Source organism: Bos taurus, chromosome 11 (genome assembly GCF_002263795.3).
Source record: "Bos taurus isolate L1 Dominette 01449 registration number 42190680 breed Hereford chromosome 11, ARS-UCD2.0, whole genome shotgun sequence".
NCBI classification, from domain to species: Eukaryota; Metazoa; Chordata; class Mammalia; order Artiodactyla; family Bovidae; genus Bos; species Bos taurus.
Window position 1 is genome coordinate 59,806,094 of NC_037338.1, and position 17,317 is coordinate 59,823,410.

A 17,317-nucleotide genomic window follows, 5' to 3' on the forward strand; every position below is an offset into this window, starting at 1 on the left:
TAGCAAAAATCAACAAAACCAAAAGCTGGTTCTTTGAAAGGATAAATAAAATTGACAAACCATTAGCCAGACTCATCAAGAAACAAAGGGAGAAAAATCAAATCAATAAAATTAGAAATGAAAATGGAGAGATCACAACAGACAACAGAGAAATACAAAGGATCATAAGAGACTACTATCAACAATTATATGCCAATAAAATGGACAACGTGGAAGAAATGGACAAATCTTAGAAAAGTACAACTTTCCAAAACTCGACCAAGAAGAAATAGAAAATCTTAACAGACCCATCACAAGCACGGAAATTGAAACTGTAATCAAAAATCTTCCAGCAAACAAAAGCCCCGGTCCAGACGGCTTCACAGCTGAATTCTACCAAAAATTTAGAGAAGAGCTAACACCTATCCTGCTCAAAGTCTTCCAGAAAATTGCAGAGGAAGGTAAACTTCCAAACTCATTCTATGAGGCCACCATCACCCTAATACCAAAACCTGACAAAGATCCCACAAAAAAAGAAAACTACAGGCCAATATCACTGATGAACATAGATGCAAAAATCCTTAACAAAATTCTAGCAATCAGAATCCAACAACACATTAAAAAGATCATACACTATGACCAAGTGGGCTTTATCCCAGGGATGCAAGGATTCTTCAATATCTGCAAATCAATCAATGTAATACACCACATTAACAAATTGAAAAATAAAAACCATATGATTATCTCAATAGATGCAGAGAAAGCCTTTGACAAAATTCAACACCCATTTATGACAAAAACTCTCCAGAAAGCAGGAATAGAAGGAACATACCTCAACATAATAAAAGCTATATATGACAAACCCACAGTAAACATTATCCTCAATGGTGAAAAATTGAAAGCATTTCCTCTAAAGTCAGGAACAAGACAAGGGTGCCCACTTTCACCATTACTATTCAACATAGTTTTGGAAGTTTTGGCCACAGCAATCAGAGCAGAAAAAGAAATAAAAGGAATCCAAATTGGAAATGAAGAAGTAAAACTCTCACTGTTTGCAGATGACATGATCCTCTACATAGAAAACCCTAAAGACTCCACTAGAAAATTACTAGAACTAATCAATGAATATAGTAAAGTTGCAGGATATAAAGTCAACACACAGAAATCCCTTGCATTCCTATACACTAATAATGAGAAAACAGAAAGAGAAATTAAGGAAACAATTCCATTCACCATTGCAACAGAAAGAATAAAATACTTAGGAATATATCTACCTAAAGAAACTAAAGACCTATATATAGAAAACTATAAAACACTTTTCAAAGAAATCAAAGAGGACACTAATAGATGGAGAAATATACCATGTTCATGGATTGGAAGAATCAATATAGTGAAAATGAGTATACTACCCAAAGCAATTTATAGATTCAATGCAATCCCTATCAAGCTACCAACAGTATTCTTCACAGAGCTAGAAAAAATAATTTCACAATTTGTATGGAAATACAAAAAACCTCGAATAGCCAAAGCAATCTTGAGAAAGAAGAATGGAACTGGAGGAATCAACCTACCTGACTTCAGGCTCTACTACAAAGCCACAGTTATCAAGACAGGATGGTACTGGCACAAAGACAGAAATATAGATCAATGGAACAAAATAGAAAGCCCAGAGATAAATCCACGCACATATGGACACCTTATCTTTGACAAAGGAGGCAAGAATATACAATGGATTAAAGACAATCTCTTTAACAAGTGGTGCTGGGAAATCTGGTCAACCACTTGTAAAAGAATGAAACTAGAACACTTTCTAACACCATACACAAAAATAAACTCAAAATGGATTAAAGATCTAAATGTAAGACCAGAAACTATAAAACTCCTAGAGGAGAACATAGGCAAAACACTCTCTGACATACATCACAGCAGGATCCTCTATGACCCACCTCCCAGAATATCGGAAATAAAAGCAAAAATAAACAAATGGGACCTAATTAACCTTAAAAGCTTCTGCACATCAAATGAAACTATTAGCAAGGTGAAAAGACAGCCTTCAGAATGGGAGAAAATAATAGCAAATGAAGCAACTGACAAAACAACTAATCTCAAAAATATACAAGCAACTCCTACAGCTCAACTCCAGAAAAATAAATGACCCAATCAAAAAATGGGCCAAAGAACTAAATAGACATTTCTCCAAAGAAGACATACAGAGGGCTAACAAACACATGAAAAGATGCTCAACATCACTCATTATCAGAGAAATGCAGATCAAAACCACTATAAGGTACCATTTCACACCAGTCAGAATGGCTGCGATCCAAAAGTCTACAAATAATAAATGCTGGAGAGGGTGTGGAGAAAAGGGAACCCTCTTACACTGTTGGTGGGAATGCAAACTAGTACAGCCACTATGGAGAACAGTGTGGAGATTCCTTAAAAAACTGGAAATAGAACTGCCTTATGATCCAGCAATCCCACTGCTGGGCATACACACTGAGGAAACCAGAAGGGAAAGAGACACGTGTACCCCAATGTTCATAGCAGCACTGTTTATAATAGCTAGGACATGGAAGCAACCTAGATGTCCATCAGCAGTTGAATGGATAAGAAAGCTGTGGTACATATACACAATGGAGTATTACTCAGCCATTAAAAAGAAAACATTTGAATCAGTTCTAATGAGGTGGATGAAACTGGAGCCTATTATACAGAGTGAAGTAAGCCAGAAGGAAAAACACCAATACAGTATAATAACGCATATATATGGAATTTAGAAAGATGGTAACAATAACCCTGTGTATGAGACAGCAAAAGAGACACTGATGTATAGAACAGTCTTATGGACTCTATGGGAGAGGGAGAGGGTGGGAAGATTTGGGAGAATGGCATTGAAACATGTAAAATATCATGTATGAAATGAGATGCCAATCCAGGCTTGATGCACGATACTGGATGCTTGGGGCTAGTGCACTGGGATGACCCAGAGGGACGGTATGGGGAGGGAGGAGGGAGGAGGGTTCAGGATGGGGAACACATGTATACCTGTGGTGGATTCATTTTGATATTTGGCAAAACTAAAACAATTATGTAAAGTTTAAAAATAAAATAAAATTTAAAAAAAAAAGAAAATAACGAGCAAAATAAATAAATAAATAAAAATAAAATTAAAAAGCAGAGGAAACAGATATCAAATTGCCAACATCCACTGGATCATAGAAAAAGCAAGAGAATTCCAGAAAAAAAAAAATCTACTTCTGCTTCATTGAATACACTAAAGCCTTTGTGCAGATCACAACAAACTGCAGAAAATCTTCAAGAGATGGTAATACCAGACCACCTTACCTACCTCCTGAGAAATATGTATGCTGGTCAAGAAGCAACAGTTAGAACTGGACATGGAACAATGGACTGGTTCATAGGGAAAGAGTACATCAAGGCTGTATATTGTCACCCTGCTTATTTAACTTATATGCAGAGTACATTATACAAAATGCTGGGCTGGATGAAGCACAAGCTGGAATCAAGATTGCCAGGAGAAATTTCAATAATAGCTAATATCAATAAAGATATGCAGATGACACCACCCTTATAGCAGAAAGTGAAGAGGAACTAAAGATCCTCTTAATGAAGGTGAAAGAGGCAAGTGAAAAGCTGGCTTAAAACTCAACTATCAAAAAAAAAAGATCATGGCATCCAGTCCCATCATTTCATGCGAATAATGGGGAAACAATGGAAATAGTCACAGGCTTTATTTTCTTGGGCTTCAAAATCACTGCAGATGGTGACAGCAGCCATGATATTCAAAGACACTTGCCCCTTGGAAGAAAAGCTATGAAAAGCCAAATAGTGTATCATAAAGCCAACAAAGTCTGTACAGTCAAAGCTATAGTTTCTCTAGTAGTCCTGTATGGATGTGAGAGTTGGACCATAATGAAAGCTGAGCACTGAAGAATTGGTGCTTTTTAACTGTGGTGTTGGAGAAGACTCTTCAGAATCCCCTGGACTGCAAGGAGATCAAACCAGTCAATACTAAAATAAGTCAGTCGTGAATTTCATTGGAAGGACTTATGCTGAAGCTGAAGCTCCCATACTTTGGCCACCTGATGGGAAGAGCTGACTCATAAGAAAAAACCCTGACACTGGGGAAGATTGAAGTCAGGAGGAGAAGGTGATGACAGAGGACAAAATGGTTGGATGGCATCACTGCCTCGATGGACATGAGTCTGAGCAAGCTCTGGGAGATGGTGAAGGACAAGGAAGCCCAGTGTGCTACAGTCCATGGGGTCACAAAGAGTCAGACATGACCTAGCGATTAAACAACAACAAATGGAGGACTAATCTGGTGTGCTTGGTATTATTTTTTGTTTTATTTGCTATTTTGGAAAGTTATAGGTTGAATTAATTATAAACACATAGGAACCAAGACACTATTTCTTAAATTAAAGGTCCAGGATTTTTAGCTCCAAGTGGCAGAAAAAGAACTGTACAAGAAAGGCAACATCCTCTAGTACATTTTAAAGCTTATATAATCATAATAATATTAAATATCATATAATGATTTAACAAAATTGTGTTGTAAATATACTGTGGTAATTGGAAAAAAATTTTTTGGTGGTGAGTATGGAAGGAGATACACATATACATGTATACATATTTACTTATAATATTAAATATTATATACAAGCCTATAATATTTATATAATATACTTTCTATATAAATATATGTAAATTTTTTTTTTTTTTTAGGAAAAAACCTACTTAAATCACAGCATGGAGGGAGTTCAATATCTTCACCCTAATACTACTGACTTTAATCTGCTGCATAGGAGTGAACTGTCCAATGTCAACAGATCCATAGAAGTATTCAGATAAGCAGAAAAAAAAGCTTCCTGAAGTATTTCATTCTTACCCTGGGTGCAGCAATAGCTTAACAATCTGCAGAGTAAGTTAGCCTCAAGAAAAGAAAGGGATACTGGTTATAGTTAAAGGGATATATTACGTAAAGTGAAAGGAGTATATATGGGCTTACAACATATGCAATATATGCAGTGTGTCATATATAATCTAAAACATTGAAAATAAATAGGTTAAAAGTATCAGATAGATGAAATTTGTACAAAAATATGGAAGAATATAATAGAAAGAGCACTTTACAATTATTAAAGGAGATTGCCTCTAGTATGAAGAATTTGTGGTGGTGATTCAGGTAGCTTTTTTTCCTTATGTGATAGCATTATTTGGCTTTTTATACTACATGCTTTTATAATTTTAATAAAACTCATAAAATAAAACAGAAAACATAGGGGACAAAATATAAGTAAAGGCAAATTAAAAGCATATACAGTGTTTATTGCTGCTGTTGTTCAGCCACTCAGTTGTCTCTGAGTCTTTGTGAACCCGTGAACTGCAGCACGCCAAGCTTCCCTGTCCTTCATTATCTCCCTGAGTTTGCTCAAACCCATGTCCATTGAGTCAGTGTTGCCTCAACTTGGTTTATATACACTCCACTGTTCATTTCAACACTTTTTCACAATACCCAAGACATGGAAGCAGCCTAAATATCCATGAGCAGATGAATGGATGAAGAAGGTATCACATACATATGTGTGTGTATATATATATAATGGAATATTAATCATCTATTGAATGAAATAATGCCATTTGCAAATTTCTTTTTTAATTATAAAAAGAAAATAATTGTAGCCACCTTAAAAAAAGAATGTACAACGTTTACCCTTGGAAACCTAAGAATTAAAAGAACTATTCTTCAATCTCTAAGAGATATCATAGAACATGAATTCTTATTACAAACAAAAATTTTTTAAAAAGAGTACAAGTCAAAGCAAAGGATTTCTTTAAATAGAAAAAAAAGAAACCAAAATGACAAAGTTAAAGAATTGAAAGAAAAATCAACACTACAGAGAATGCCACTTTAAAAGTAATACCAACAACAAAATAAAATTAATGCAACAGGAAATGTCTTAGACACAATGGCAAGATTGAATAAATAATATTTAAAAAGGAAAACTGCAAAGAGTGAATATAATGTGTTACAATTCATGACAAATATATATCAGTTATAAAATATATATTTGCAAACAAACCTAACATATACATACATTTTAAAATAACATAATAATGTAGAAACTTAGCAGACAGTTCATATAGGTGTCATAACAAGTAATATCAAAGTTCCACAGATGCTGGCAGTGATGTCTCCACTTTCATACAAGTAGCCACATGCCCTAAGTATGTCACTGAGATGGTTACATAAGAGGTTTCTAACTTTCTCACCTTTGACTGTGTGGATCACAATAAACTGTGGAAAATTCTGAAAGAGATGGGAATACCAGACCACCTGACCTGCCTCTTGAGAAATTTGTATGCAGGTTAGGAAGCAACAGTTAGAACTGGACATGGAACAACAGACTGGTTCCAAACAGGAAAAGGAGTACGTCAAGGCTGTATATTGTCACCCTGCTTATTTAACTTATATGCAGAGTACATCATGAGAAACGCTGGACTGGAAGAAACACAAGCTGGAATCAGGATTGCCGGGAGAAATATCAATAACCTCAGATATGCAGATGACACTACCCTTATGGCAGAAAGTGAAGAACTCAAAAGCCTCTTGATGAAAGTGAAAGTGGAGAGTGAAAAAGTTGGCTTAAAGCTCAACATTCAGAAAACGAAGATCATGGCATCTGGTGCCATCACTTCATGGGAAATAGATGGGGAAACAGTGGAAACAGTGTCAGACTTTATTTTTTGGGGCTCCAAAATCACTGCAGATGGTGATTGCAGCCATGAAATTAAAAGACGCTTACTCCTTGGAAGGAAAGTTATGACCAACCTAGATAGCATATTCAAAAGCAGAGACATTACTTTGCCAACAGGGGTCCGTCTATTCAAGGTTGTGGTTTTTCCAGTGGTCATGTACGGATGTGAGAGTTGGACTGTGAAGAAAGCTGAGCGCTGAAGAATTGATGTTTTTGAACTGTGGTGTTGGAGAAGACTCTTGAGAGTCCCTTGGACTGCAAGGAGATCCAACCAGTCCATTCTGAAGGAGATCAGCCCTGGGATTTCTTTGGAAAGAATGATGCTAAAGCTGAAACTCCAGTACTTTGGCCACCTCATGCGAAGAGTTGACTCATTGGAAAAGACTCTGATGCTGGGAGGGATTGGGGGCAGGAGGAGAAGGGGACGACAGAGGATGAGATGGCTGGATGGCGTCACTGACTTGATGGACGTGAGTCTGAGTGAACTCCGGGAGTTGGTGATGGACAGGGAGGCCTGGCGTGCTGCGATTCATGGGGTCGCAAAGAGTCGGACACGACTGAGCAACTGAACTGAACTGAACTGAACTGAACTTTCCCACAGATATACATTAACATACAGATCAATTCCCTGGGAGAGAAATCCAAAAAGTAGTTGAGTGATTCCTCCATATTTGGGTGACTGAGAAAATATCCACATCAAATATCCACATACCAGCCTGTGCCTAGGTATGGACTAGAATCCTCAACAGACCCTGAAAGGATCAGTGGGTACTTCCCCAGCCTTCTCTCTCCAGCTCACTCCAACAATAAAGGCAAGTCAGCAGCATCTCCCTGGAAGGAGCTTATTCATACATCTAGCACACCAACTTTTGTGGTTGCTACACAAGGGACATTCCCTGAATCATCTTGTTCTGATAGTTAACAGGGTTTGCATTCATTAGTCTCACAGTAGTATAGCAAACAAACTCTGTTTTAAAACTGGTACTTGAGCACTCCCTATGGTTCTATGTTAGGCTCAGTGCAGAGGGAACAGGAAAAATAAACACTCATTCCCCAGTTTCTCCCTGGAAGGAGTTGACTAAATACATTCCCAGCTTCTGCCCCAGGGTCTAGTTTCTAATAAGCCTGCATCTAGGTGCTGACTGGGATCCTCCTGGAAGACCCAAAGAGCCAGCGGGCATTACCCTCAAATTTTCCCTCTGCGTGGCTTCAACAATAAAACCAAGTCTCCAGCTTGTCCTGAAAGGAGCTTGTCTGCACTTTTAGCACTTCAAGGTCCACACAACTGATGGACCTTCAAATCACCTAGATCTGTTAACAAAGTCTATAGGTTTAGAATTCACAAGTCCATGTGAAAGTCACTCAGTATGTGTGACTCTTTGCGACCCCATGGACTACACAGCCCATGGAATTCTCCAGGCCAGAATACTGGAGTGGGTAGCCTTTCCCTTCTCCAGGTGATCTTCCCAACCCAGAGATAGAACCCAGGACTCCCACATTGCAGGAAGATTATTTACCAGCTGAGCCACAAGGGAAGCCCCCACAAATCCATAGAGCCATATTACATAACAAGTAGTTTTGAAACAGGCACACAGCATTTTCTGCAGCTATGACCTCTGGGTTCAGTTCAGAGGGAATGGACAAAAATGCCCATCTTCTGATTTCTCTCTGGAAAGAAATGCTTCCAAACTCATTTCATGAGACCAGTGTTACCTTGATACCAAAGACAGACAAGAACACAAGAAAAGAAAAGTACAGGCCAATACCCCTAGTGAACATCAGTTCAGTTCAGTTCAGTCGCTCAGTCGTGTCTGACTCTTTGCGACCCCATGAATCACAGCACGCCAGGCCTCCCTGTCCATCACCAACTCCCGGAGTTCACTCACACTCACGTCCGTCGAGTCGGTGATGCCATCCAGCCATCTCATCCTCTGTTGTCCCCTTCTCCTCCTGACCCTAATCCCTCCCAGCATCAGAGTCTTTTCCAATGAGTCAACTCTTCACATGAGGTGGCTAAAGTACTGGAGTTTCAGCTTCAGCATCATTCCTTCCAAAGAAATCCCAGGGCTGATCTCCTTCAGAATGGACTGGTTGGATCTCCTTGCAGTCCAAGGGACTCTCAAGAGTCTTCTCCAACACCACAGTTCAAAAGCATCAATTCTTCCACGCTTAGTCTTCTCCACAGTCCAACTCTCACATCCATACATGACCACAGGGAAAACCATAGCCTTGACTAGACGGACCTTAGTTGGCAAAGTAATGTCTCTGCTTTTGAATATGCTATCTAGGTTGGTCATAACTTTCCTTCCAAGGAGTAAGCATCTTTTAACATAGATATACAAAAAATCTTCAAAAATATTTGCAAACTGAATTCAACAGTAGAGTAAGAGGATTGTACACCATGATAAAGTGAGATATATTCTTTGGATGCAAGAATGGGGTCGACATATGCAAATGAGTCAATGAGATATATCACATTAAAAAATTGAAGATAAAAATCATATGACCATCCCAATAAACACAGAAAAAGTACTTGATAAAATTCAACATCCTGTCATGAAAAAGACTCTCAATGATTTAAGCATAAAGGGAATATACCTCAACATAATAAAAGTCATATAGGACAAGCCCACATTTAATGTCCCCAACAGTGAAATTCTGAAAGATTTTCCTTTAAGATCAAGAACAAGACAAGTGTGCCCGCTTTATCACTTTTATTAAACACAGTTCTGAAAGTCCTAGCTAGAACAATTAGAAAACAAAGCAAAAGGCATCCAAATTGGAAAGGAAGAAGTGAAATTATCTCTATTTACAGATGACATGATCTTATAAATAAAACCCTAAAGACTCCACCAAAAATTTATTAGAATAAAGAAATTTAGTAAAATTGCAAGACAAAAAATCAATAGGCAAAAATTATATACATTTCTCTGCATTAATAATGAACTATGAGAAAAAGGAAATATAAAAAATCATTTACTCGTGTATAATCAAAGAGAACTATGGTGTTGGAGAAGACTCTTGAGAGTCCCTTGGACAGCATGATCAAACCAGTCAATCCTAAAAGAAATCAGTCTTGAATATTCATTGGAAGGACTGATGCTGAAGCTGAAGCTCCAATACTTTGGCCACCTGATGTGAAGAACTGATTCATTGTTATTGGAAAAGACACTGATGCTGGGAAAGATTGAAGTCAGGAGGAGACGGGGATAACAGAGGATGAACTGGTTGGATGGCATCACTGCCTCGGTGGACATGAATTTGAGCAAGCTCCAGGAGTTGGTGATGGACAGGGAAGCCTGGCATGCTGTAGTCCACGGACTCACAAAGAGTTGGATGACTGAGTGACTAAACTGAACTGAAACATAAACTTAATTTTAAAACATCAAGATGGTAGTGTCAGCAACAGTATGTTAGATACTTAGAAAATTAAATTATTTTCCCAAAGAGTCCTTTTTCGAAACTCTAGCTAATTTTTCTCTTCCTTCCCATGTTTGTTGCTCTCTATCTAAGTGAAAGTGAAGTCACTTAATCGTGTCCAACTCTTTGCGACCCCATGAACTGCAGCCCACCAGGCTCCTCCATCCATGGAATTTTCCAGGCAAGAATACTGGAGTGGGTTGCCATTTCCTTCTCCAGGAGATCTTCTCGACCCAGGGATTGAACCCAGGTCTCCTGCATTGTAGGCAGATGCTTTACCATCTGAGCCACCAGGGAAGTCTCTAAGTAACCTTATTTGATTCCCTTAAGCATTTACGACTAAATTAAATTATTTATTTACGTTTTCCTTCACTAGAATGTAATACTCCTGAAGACAGAATCTTTATAACACCGTTTCTAGATGCTAAGCATTTATTGACTGTGTAACCATAAAAGATGAGATAATTGGGCCCTTATGCTTCCTTCTACCTCCCCTCTGCCAGATATTATTATTTTTATTACTCTTTTATTTATATTATTTATTTTTATCTTTATTACCCTCAAGTTATACTACAACTATGTTTTGTTGTATTCTCAGTTCCAACAAGTCCTTAGCCTAATTTTATATGAAAATTAATTAAATGCTCATCATCATGTGGTAAAGGGTTACCACAGTTTACTCTTTTCAAGTTTCTGCATTCTGATTCCATACTCAATTAGCTGCATTTGACCACTGGGAAATTTTTCCAAGAAGAGTCACTAAATGTTATTTCCTTGCATCTTCTGATGTTTGAAGATGTCTGTTAATTGCCTTCATAATTGAAACTCATATCAGCTGGATAATTTATAATTGAGTCACATTTATTTTTCATTTAATTTTATAAACATAATTTCTTTGTCTTCTGGCCCATATGTTACAGTGGAAAAGGCTGAAGTCAGCCAGAGCTTTTCACCCTTGCAGATAATTTGTCATTTTCCCTGAATATGTATGCATTTCTCTCTTTTCCTAGAACTTAAATGTCAGTTTTCTGGACTGATTTTTTTTTAATAGCATAGTTCTCTTTTCATATTGAGAATAATTTCCCTCTATTTCAGAAGAACGTTTCTTCATGACCACTTTTAATTCATTATTTTCTTTCCCATTGATTGACTTCTTGACTTCATCAAAGCAAATTACACTTGTCTGTTCAACTTTTTCTCCCTCTACATTAAACTTTCTTCATATTATTCTTTCTTCCATCTATATTATCTATTATTTCTCATTGCATATATTATTTCCCATATATTAAGGGAGATTGTCATTAAACAACATATGGAAAAACATTATAAAATTACAAATCTTGAGAAATGGTGCAAGGAAAAAAAAACTTTAATAGTGATATAGAAAATGAAAGTTGCTCAGTCGTGTCCAACTCTTTGGAGCCCCATGGACTGTATAGTCCCTGGAATTCTCCAGGCCAGAATACTGGAATGGGTAGCTTTTCCCTTCTCCAGGGGATCTTCCCAACCCAGGAATTGAACCAGGGTCTCCTGCATTGCAGGTGGATTCTTTACCAAATGAGCTTAGTGATATAGGGGGTCCTAATTTATACTAGGTAATGTATACTAGGTCCCCCATAGTGATATAGGGGGTCCTAATTTATACTAGATAATCAGGAAAGAGTTCTCAGTAGAAGCGATATTTAAGCTGTGAAGTAAATGTTGAGTTAATCAGGTGAAGAGTTAGTGGGAAATCATTGGGACGAATTGCATATAGAGGAAATAGCTTGTCTCTCTCTGCACCAGGAAAATAATTGGTGTTTGAAGAACCAAAAGACAGTCTGTATAGCTGAAGTACAATGAATGGCCAGAAAAAAATAAAATGATTTGGAATGGTTTTTGAAAGGAAAGGAAAATCATATAGAGCAACAGTAGATAAAAGAGACATTGTTTAGTTGCTAAGTCTTGTTCAACTCTTTCACAACCCCATCAACGATAGCCTGCCAGGCTCCTCTGTCCATGGGGTTCCTCCAGGCAAGAATACTGGAGTCAGTTGCCCTTTCCTTCCCCAGGAGGTCTTTCCCACCCAAGGATTGAACCCACATCTCCTGCTTGGTAGGCAGATTCTTTACCACCTGGGAATCCCAAAAGGATTCTATTTTATTCTAAATTAGATTATAATTCAATCAAGTTATTTTTAAAGGAGAGATACGAGGTATTTGTAGTAATAAATAAAATATCACCTCATTAGCAGTATGAAATTTAAGGGGTAGAACAAATGTGTGATGAATAGAGTAACAAGTAGATATAGTGTGAAGAAGTATTGGTAATGATTTGTATAATGGTGATAGCAGTGGACTTGAAAAGAGATGCATAAATTTAAGATATTTGGGGGAAGTAGAACTGACAGAATTTTGCAATGTGTTGAGGGTTGCATATGTGAATAAAAAAGAATGTCACGGAAACCTTCATATTTCTGAAATATACAAGGAGAGGTATAGACACTATTTACCAAATCAGAAAAATTAGAAAGGAGAGTCACGTTGCCTTGGTTGTGAGAGGTTGAAACATAAGGATCACTCTGTATATATATTAAATTTGTGATGCCCATTAAATAGCAATGTGAGATGTGGAGGAGGCAGCTGTAATATGAATTTGATACTTAGAGTTCTTAATAACTGTTAGACAAAAGAGTCTAGGCATCATAATCAGTGGTTGCAGCACACCAGCTCAGCAGTTGCGGCTCACGGGCTCTAGAGCGCAGGCTCCGTGGTTGTGGCGCATGCGCTTAGTTGCTCAGAAGTGTGTGGAATCTTCCCAGACCAGAGATCAAACCCACGTCCCCTGCATTGGCAAGCAGATTCTTACCCACTGTGCCACCAGAGAAGTACCTGAATGTAATACTTAATTACGTAACGCTAACATAGCGTTCAGAGACTATTCATAGAAAATTTTAAATATAGTGAAATACTTATAGAATACTTAGAAGTTACCATTTAAAGCTTTACTCAGATTAACTCACTAAATCCATATAATAAAGCCAGTAAGTAACTAGTAAGTTACTCTTATTCTAGTTTTAACAATGAACATTCTGAGGCAAAGAGAGGTACATGCTCTAGGACACACAGCTAATTAATTACATGTCTAGAATAAAGAAAATTAAAGGAAAGAGTAGAGGAAAAAAGAAGTAAGGATGATTCTAAAAGACCCATGTACCCCAATGTTGATAGAAGCACTGTTTACAATAGCCAAACATGGAAGCAACCTAGATGTCCATTGACAGATGAATGGATAAAGAAGCTGTGGTACATATATACAATGGAATATTAGCCATAAAAAGGAATGAATTTGAATCCATTCTAGTGAAGTAGATGAAACTAGAGCCTGTTATACAGAATGAAGTAAGTCAAAAAGAGAAAAACAAATATCATATATTAATGCAAATACATGAAATCTAGAAAAATGTTACTGGTGAACCTATTTGCAGGGCAGCAATAGAGACACAGACACAGAGAACAGGCTGTGGACACAGCGGGGGAAGCAGAAAGTGGGATGAATCCAGAGAGTAGCATTGAAACATCTACATTACCTATGTAAAATAGATAGCCAGAGAGGACAGACAGACTGCAGCCCAGGGGAGAGTTTTTGTGGTTCTTCTGATTTCAGGTGATGGGCAGGGTTGGGCTGGTGCTATGATCCCTCTAACTCAATAGTTCCATGATTCTATGATGTCACTGAAGAGAGAAGAATTGGGAGCTGGGCTCGGCTCCAGCTACACCAATTCCTCCGTCCTCTGGATTCTGATAGTTTTTGGGATGAGGGGAGATGAGCTGAGTTCCAGCTCAGTCTCCCCTCTAGCCACCTCAGCCCCCACCACATTTATGGAGAGAAATTAACCAGGGTGAGTCCACACCACCAGAACAAGCCGAGCATCTTTTATGAAGCTGATCAAAAGAACAACAATAAAAACATCCTTTTATTCTTCTGTTTCTAGAAAACTTAAAGAACAAGAGAACTACATTCACACTGAGCTGGAAAACATATTTGGACAATCTGTGATTGTGAGAGTAGATGAGTCGTCTAGTTAACCATATGAACTTTGAAACCACAGCATTCACTTTCTTCATCATCCTTCTAATTTGCCTCAGTTGCATCTTCCTTTTATTGGTGGTTTTTTTATATAAATGGTATAAATCCATGCTGATAAATTGGGATCAGACTTTAAGTCAGTAGCAAATGTATCTAGTAATAATATAAAGCAATTTAAAATAGAGCAAATAATAATGCTGTAGGTATCTGTTTTTTCTATTTCAGGGTTTTAGAAATGCTAATTTCCTGCTTAAAAGTGAAGTTCCTTTCCAAGTCTTAACATCAAGACCTTTCTTTCTTTTCCACACTTTCTCCTTTGTGATTATAGTTCCCAAAGCAGGACAGATGAAGAGACAGAAAAAGGTCCTTGTACAGAAAATGAAGGTGAAGATTGTCCAGCTGCTAATACAGAGATGAACAATTTAGACAACCAAGAAAAGTAAGTCCGCACCTTAGGATGTGGTGGAACACCATTTTTGTGTGTGACCATGAGGGCTAAGATGCATGAATTTTAAAAACCTTGCTGATTGATTTTCTAGGACTCTTGCACCTGCAAGGCATGGCATTCTTGTCCAGAGACGGAGTAAAGATGCGATGACCACACCCTTAGGAAATAGAGAGGATGTGGAGGGTGAAGAAGAGAACAAAATAAAAGAGAAGCAAAAGCCTGAGAATGCTAGAGAAAATGGTCAAGAGGTGATATGCTTTTCTACTCTTAAGAGGCATTTAGTATTTAAAGAAGAGGTAAATTCCTTGGCTAGGTATATTGAAGGATGGTCTTGTTTGTAACTTAGGTTTGTATCTGGAAGGAGTGCAGTGTTGACAATCATTTAAACCACCCTTCTTAGCTTATTGGTTCATTTTGTTAAACCAATTACACATGCCATGCCTGGACACTTGCTCCATCTTCATCCTTACATTTGTGGTTTTCTTAATAATTCCCTTTCATTTTGCTTTATTCAGAATCCTAAGGTGTTAGAGCTGGAGGAGATCATTTAGGGAGCCAACCCTCTTATGTTACGAATGAGAAAATAAGATGAATTGTTGAAGTCACTCCTCCTCCCTAGCCAGGCTCAGGACCAGATGCCAAAGACCTGCTCTACTTCTGGGTTCCTTCTACAACAGCTTGTAAACATTGTCGGGGCCTTCTTGAACTCCGTGTTTGAGGCTGCCTAATAACAACAGCTCACATGTCCTCCTAACATGAGACCCATGACCACTTGGAGACAGAATGGTGATCCAAGTGGCTCTTGGGTTTGCCTCCTTTGTAGAGAAAATAACACATGTTGCCAGATGCTATTTGAATATAGCAGTGTGTGCTTTTATAACCATAGAAATATGAAAATTATGCCTTTATGGATTATTACTGCTTTTCTGTATCATTTAGAAATCCTTTTTCTGTTTCTTACTAACAATATACATATAACCCATATCTTTTAAAAGCAGGGCTTGTTGTATTCATAAATTTATCATTGACATTATTTGTTATATTCTCTTACAGGATGACTATTTGCAAAAATCACTCATACCTCTCACTGGAAGTTCTTCAGTTGTTGATAACCATAAAAGACCCTTAAAAGGAGTCACATTTTCTAGGGAGGTAATCGTTGTGGACCTTGGAAAGGACAATCCTATGGCTCGAAGCTATACTCGATTACATAAAGAGAGAAAGTGAAGCTCAAAAAAGGCTGAGAGCAAAAGAAATGTAACCTTAGACTAACAAGGAAATGACTGGGGGTGCAAAATCATGTTGAAACAGCAAAATAATGGGGAATTATGCAAATATGGATAGTATTTTATCTTTGTGCAGAAAAGGTGGACTATGTGCAAAATTCTATAAGTAAAATACCCAGGGCAACTCAAATGTGAGTTCAAGAAATTGATTGTATTAAGTGTCCTTAAAACTCTGTCTACTCAAACACTGTTGTACCATGTGAATAAAGTTATTTGTGTTTGTGCAGATGTCTTTTAGGTCATATTCAAGGGGGATTTTGGAAACAGCCCAGGTTCTTGGTGCTTTGATCATAGGCATTTAGAATCAAATAACATTACTGCTAACATCATGGAAACTTTCAGTAAGTAGGACTTGGGTCTCCTCGACATAGTTCCCTTTGAATTCAGTCCTGAAATCTTTCTTGTCCTGACAACTGCTTTTTTTTTCTAATTTAAATATATATATATATATTTATATATAATATAATAATATATAATAAAAAGGCAGAGAGGTGAAAATGTGTGTTGAGCCTGGTAGCTGGAGGCGTGTTGAGAGTTAAGAGTGAAGTGTGGTGAGGGGTCCGAGTACAGTAACTCTGAGGATTCCAGGCTAGAGAGAGGTACTGGGTAGAGAATGCAGTAAAGTAGTGTGTGCTGGGGGTGGGGGTCTACAGTAATATCCATCCAGAGCCCTAGAGTCCAGGAACTGTCTACAAGCACTGAAAAATATTGGTCTTTCACCTGATGGTAACATTAATTTTTTTTTGCCTGCATCCCACAGCATGTGGGATCCAACTTACCCTGTCAGGGATGGAGCCTGTGCCCCCTGCAGTGGAAGCACAGTCTTAAGCACTGGACTGCCAAGGAAGTCCCAACATTAAAATTTTTTTAATTTAATTATTGTAAAATACACATAAAATCTACCACCTTAATGATCTTAAGTGCACAGTTAAGTAATACTAAGTACACTCACATTGTACAGACATCACTTACATCCACAGTACTCCTCATTTTGCTGAACTCTAAGTCTACCCATTAAACACTAACTCCTCATTTCCTACCACCCCAGCCCCTGGTAACTACCAACCTACTTTCTATCTCTATGAATTTGACTACTCTAAGTACCTCATACAAGTGGAATTGCAGTATTTGTCCTTCTGTGACCAACTTCTTTCACCCAGCATAATGTCCTCAAGGTTTATCCATGTGTCAGAATTTCCTTTCTTTTAAAGCCTGAATAATATTCCATTTTTTTTTTGCATATTCCAAATGTTTATACATTTATCCATTAATGAATACTTTGGGTTGCTTCACTTTTTGTCTACTAAAAATAATGCTGCTCTGAATGTTTCAAA

The 17,317-nt window shown here is 37.7% G+C and overlaps 1 protein-coding gene across 2 annotated transcripts; it reads left to right on the plus strand.

The window, feature by feature from the left end:
* The first annotated feature begins 13,891 nt into the window (after nucleotides 1-13,891).
* C11H2orf74 (chromosome 11 C2orf74 homolog) lies at nucleotides 13,892-16,209 on the plus strand. 2 transcript variants are annotated; one of them, XM_015473506.3, is made up of 5 exons: nucleotides 13,892-14,061; nucleotides 14,155-14,347; nucleotides 14,578-14,688; nucleotides 14,789-14,945; nucleotides 15,751-16,209. In XM_015473506.3, the coding sequence occupies exons 2-5, from the start codon at nucleotides 14,232-14,234 to the stop codon at nucleotides 15,922-15,924; spliced, it is 558 nt and encodes a 185-aa protein (XP_015328992.1). In that variant the 5' UTR covers nucleotides 13,892-14,061; nucleotides 14,155-14,231; the 3' UTR covers nucleotides 15,925-16,209. The 2 variants fall into 2 exon arrangements, with proteins under 2 accessions (XP_015328992.1, XP_024855521.1); XM_024999753.2 differs by lacking the exons at nucleotides 13,892-14,061; nucleotides 14,155-14,347 and adding an exon at nucleotides 14,354-14,448.
* The last annotated feature ends 1,108 nt before the right edge of the window (nucleotides 16,210-17,317 follow it).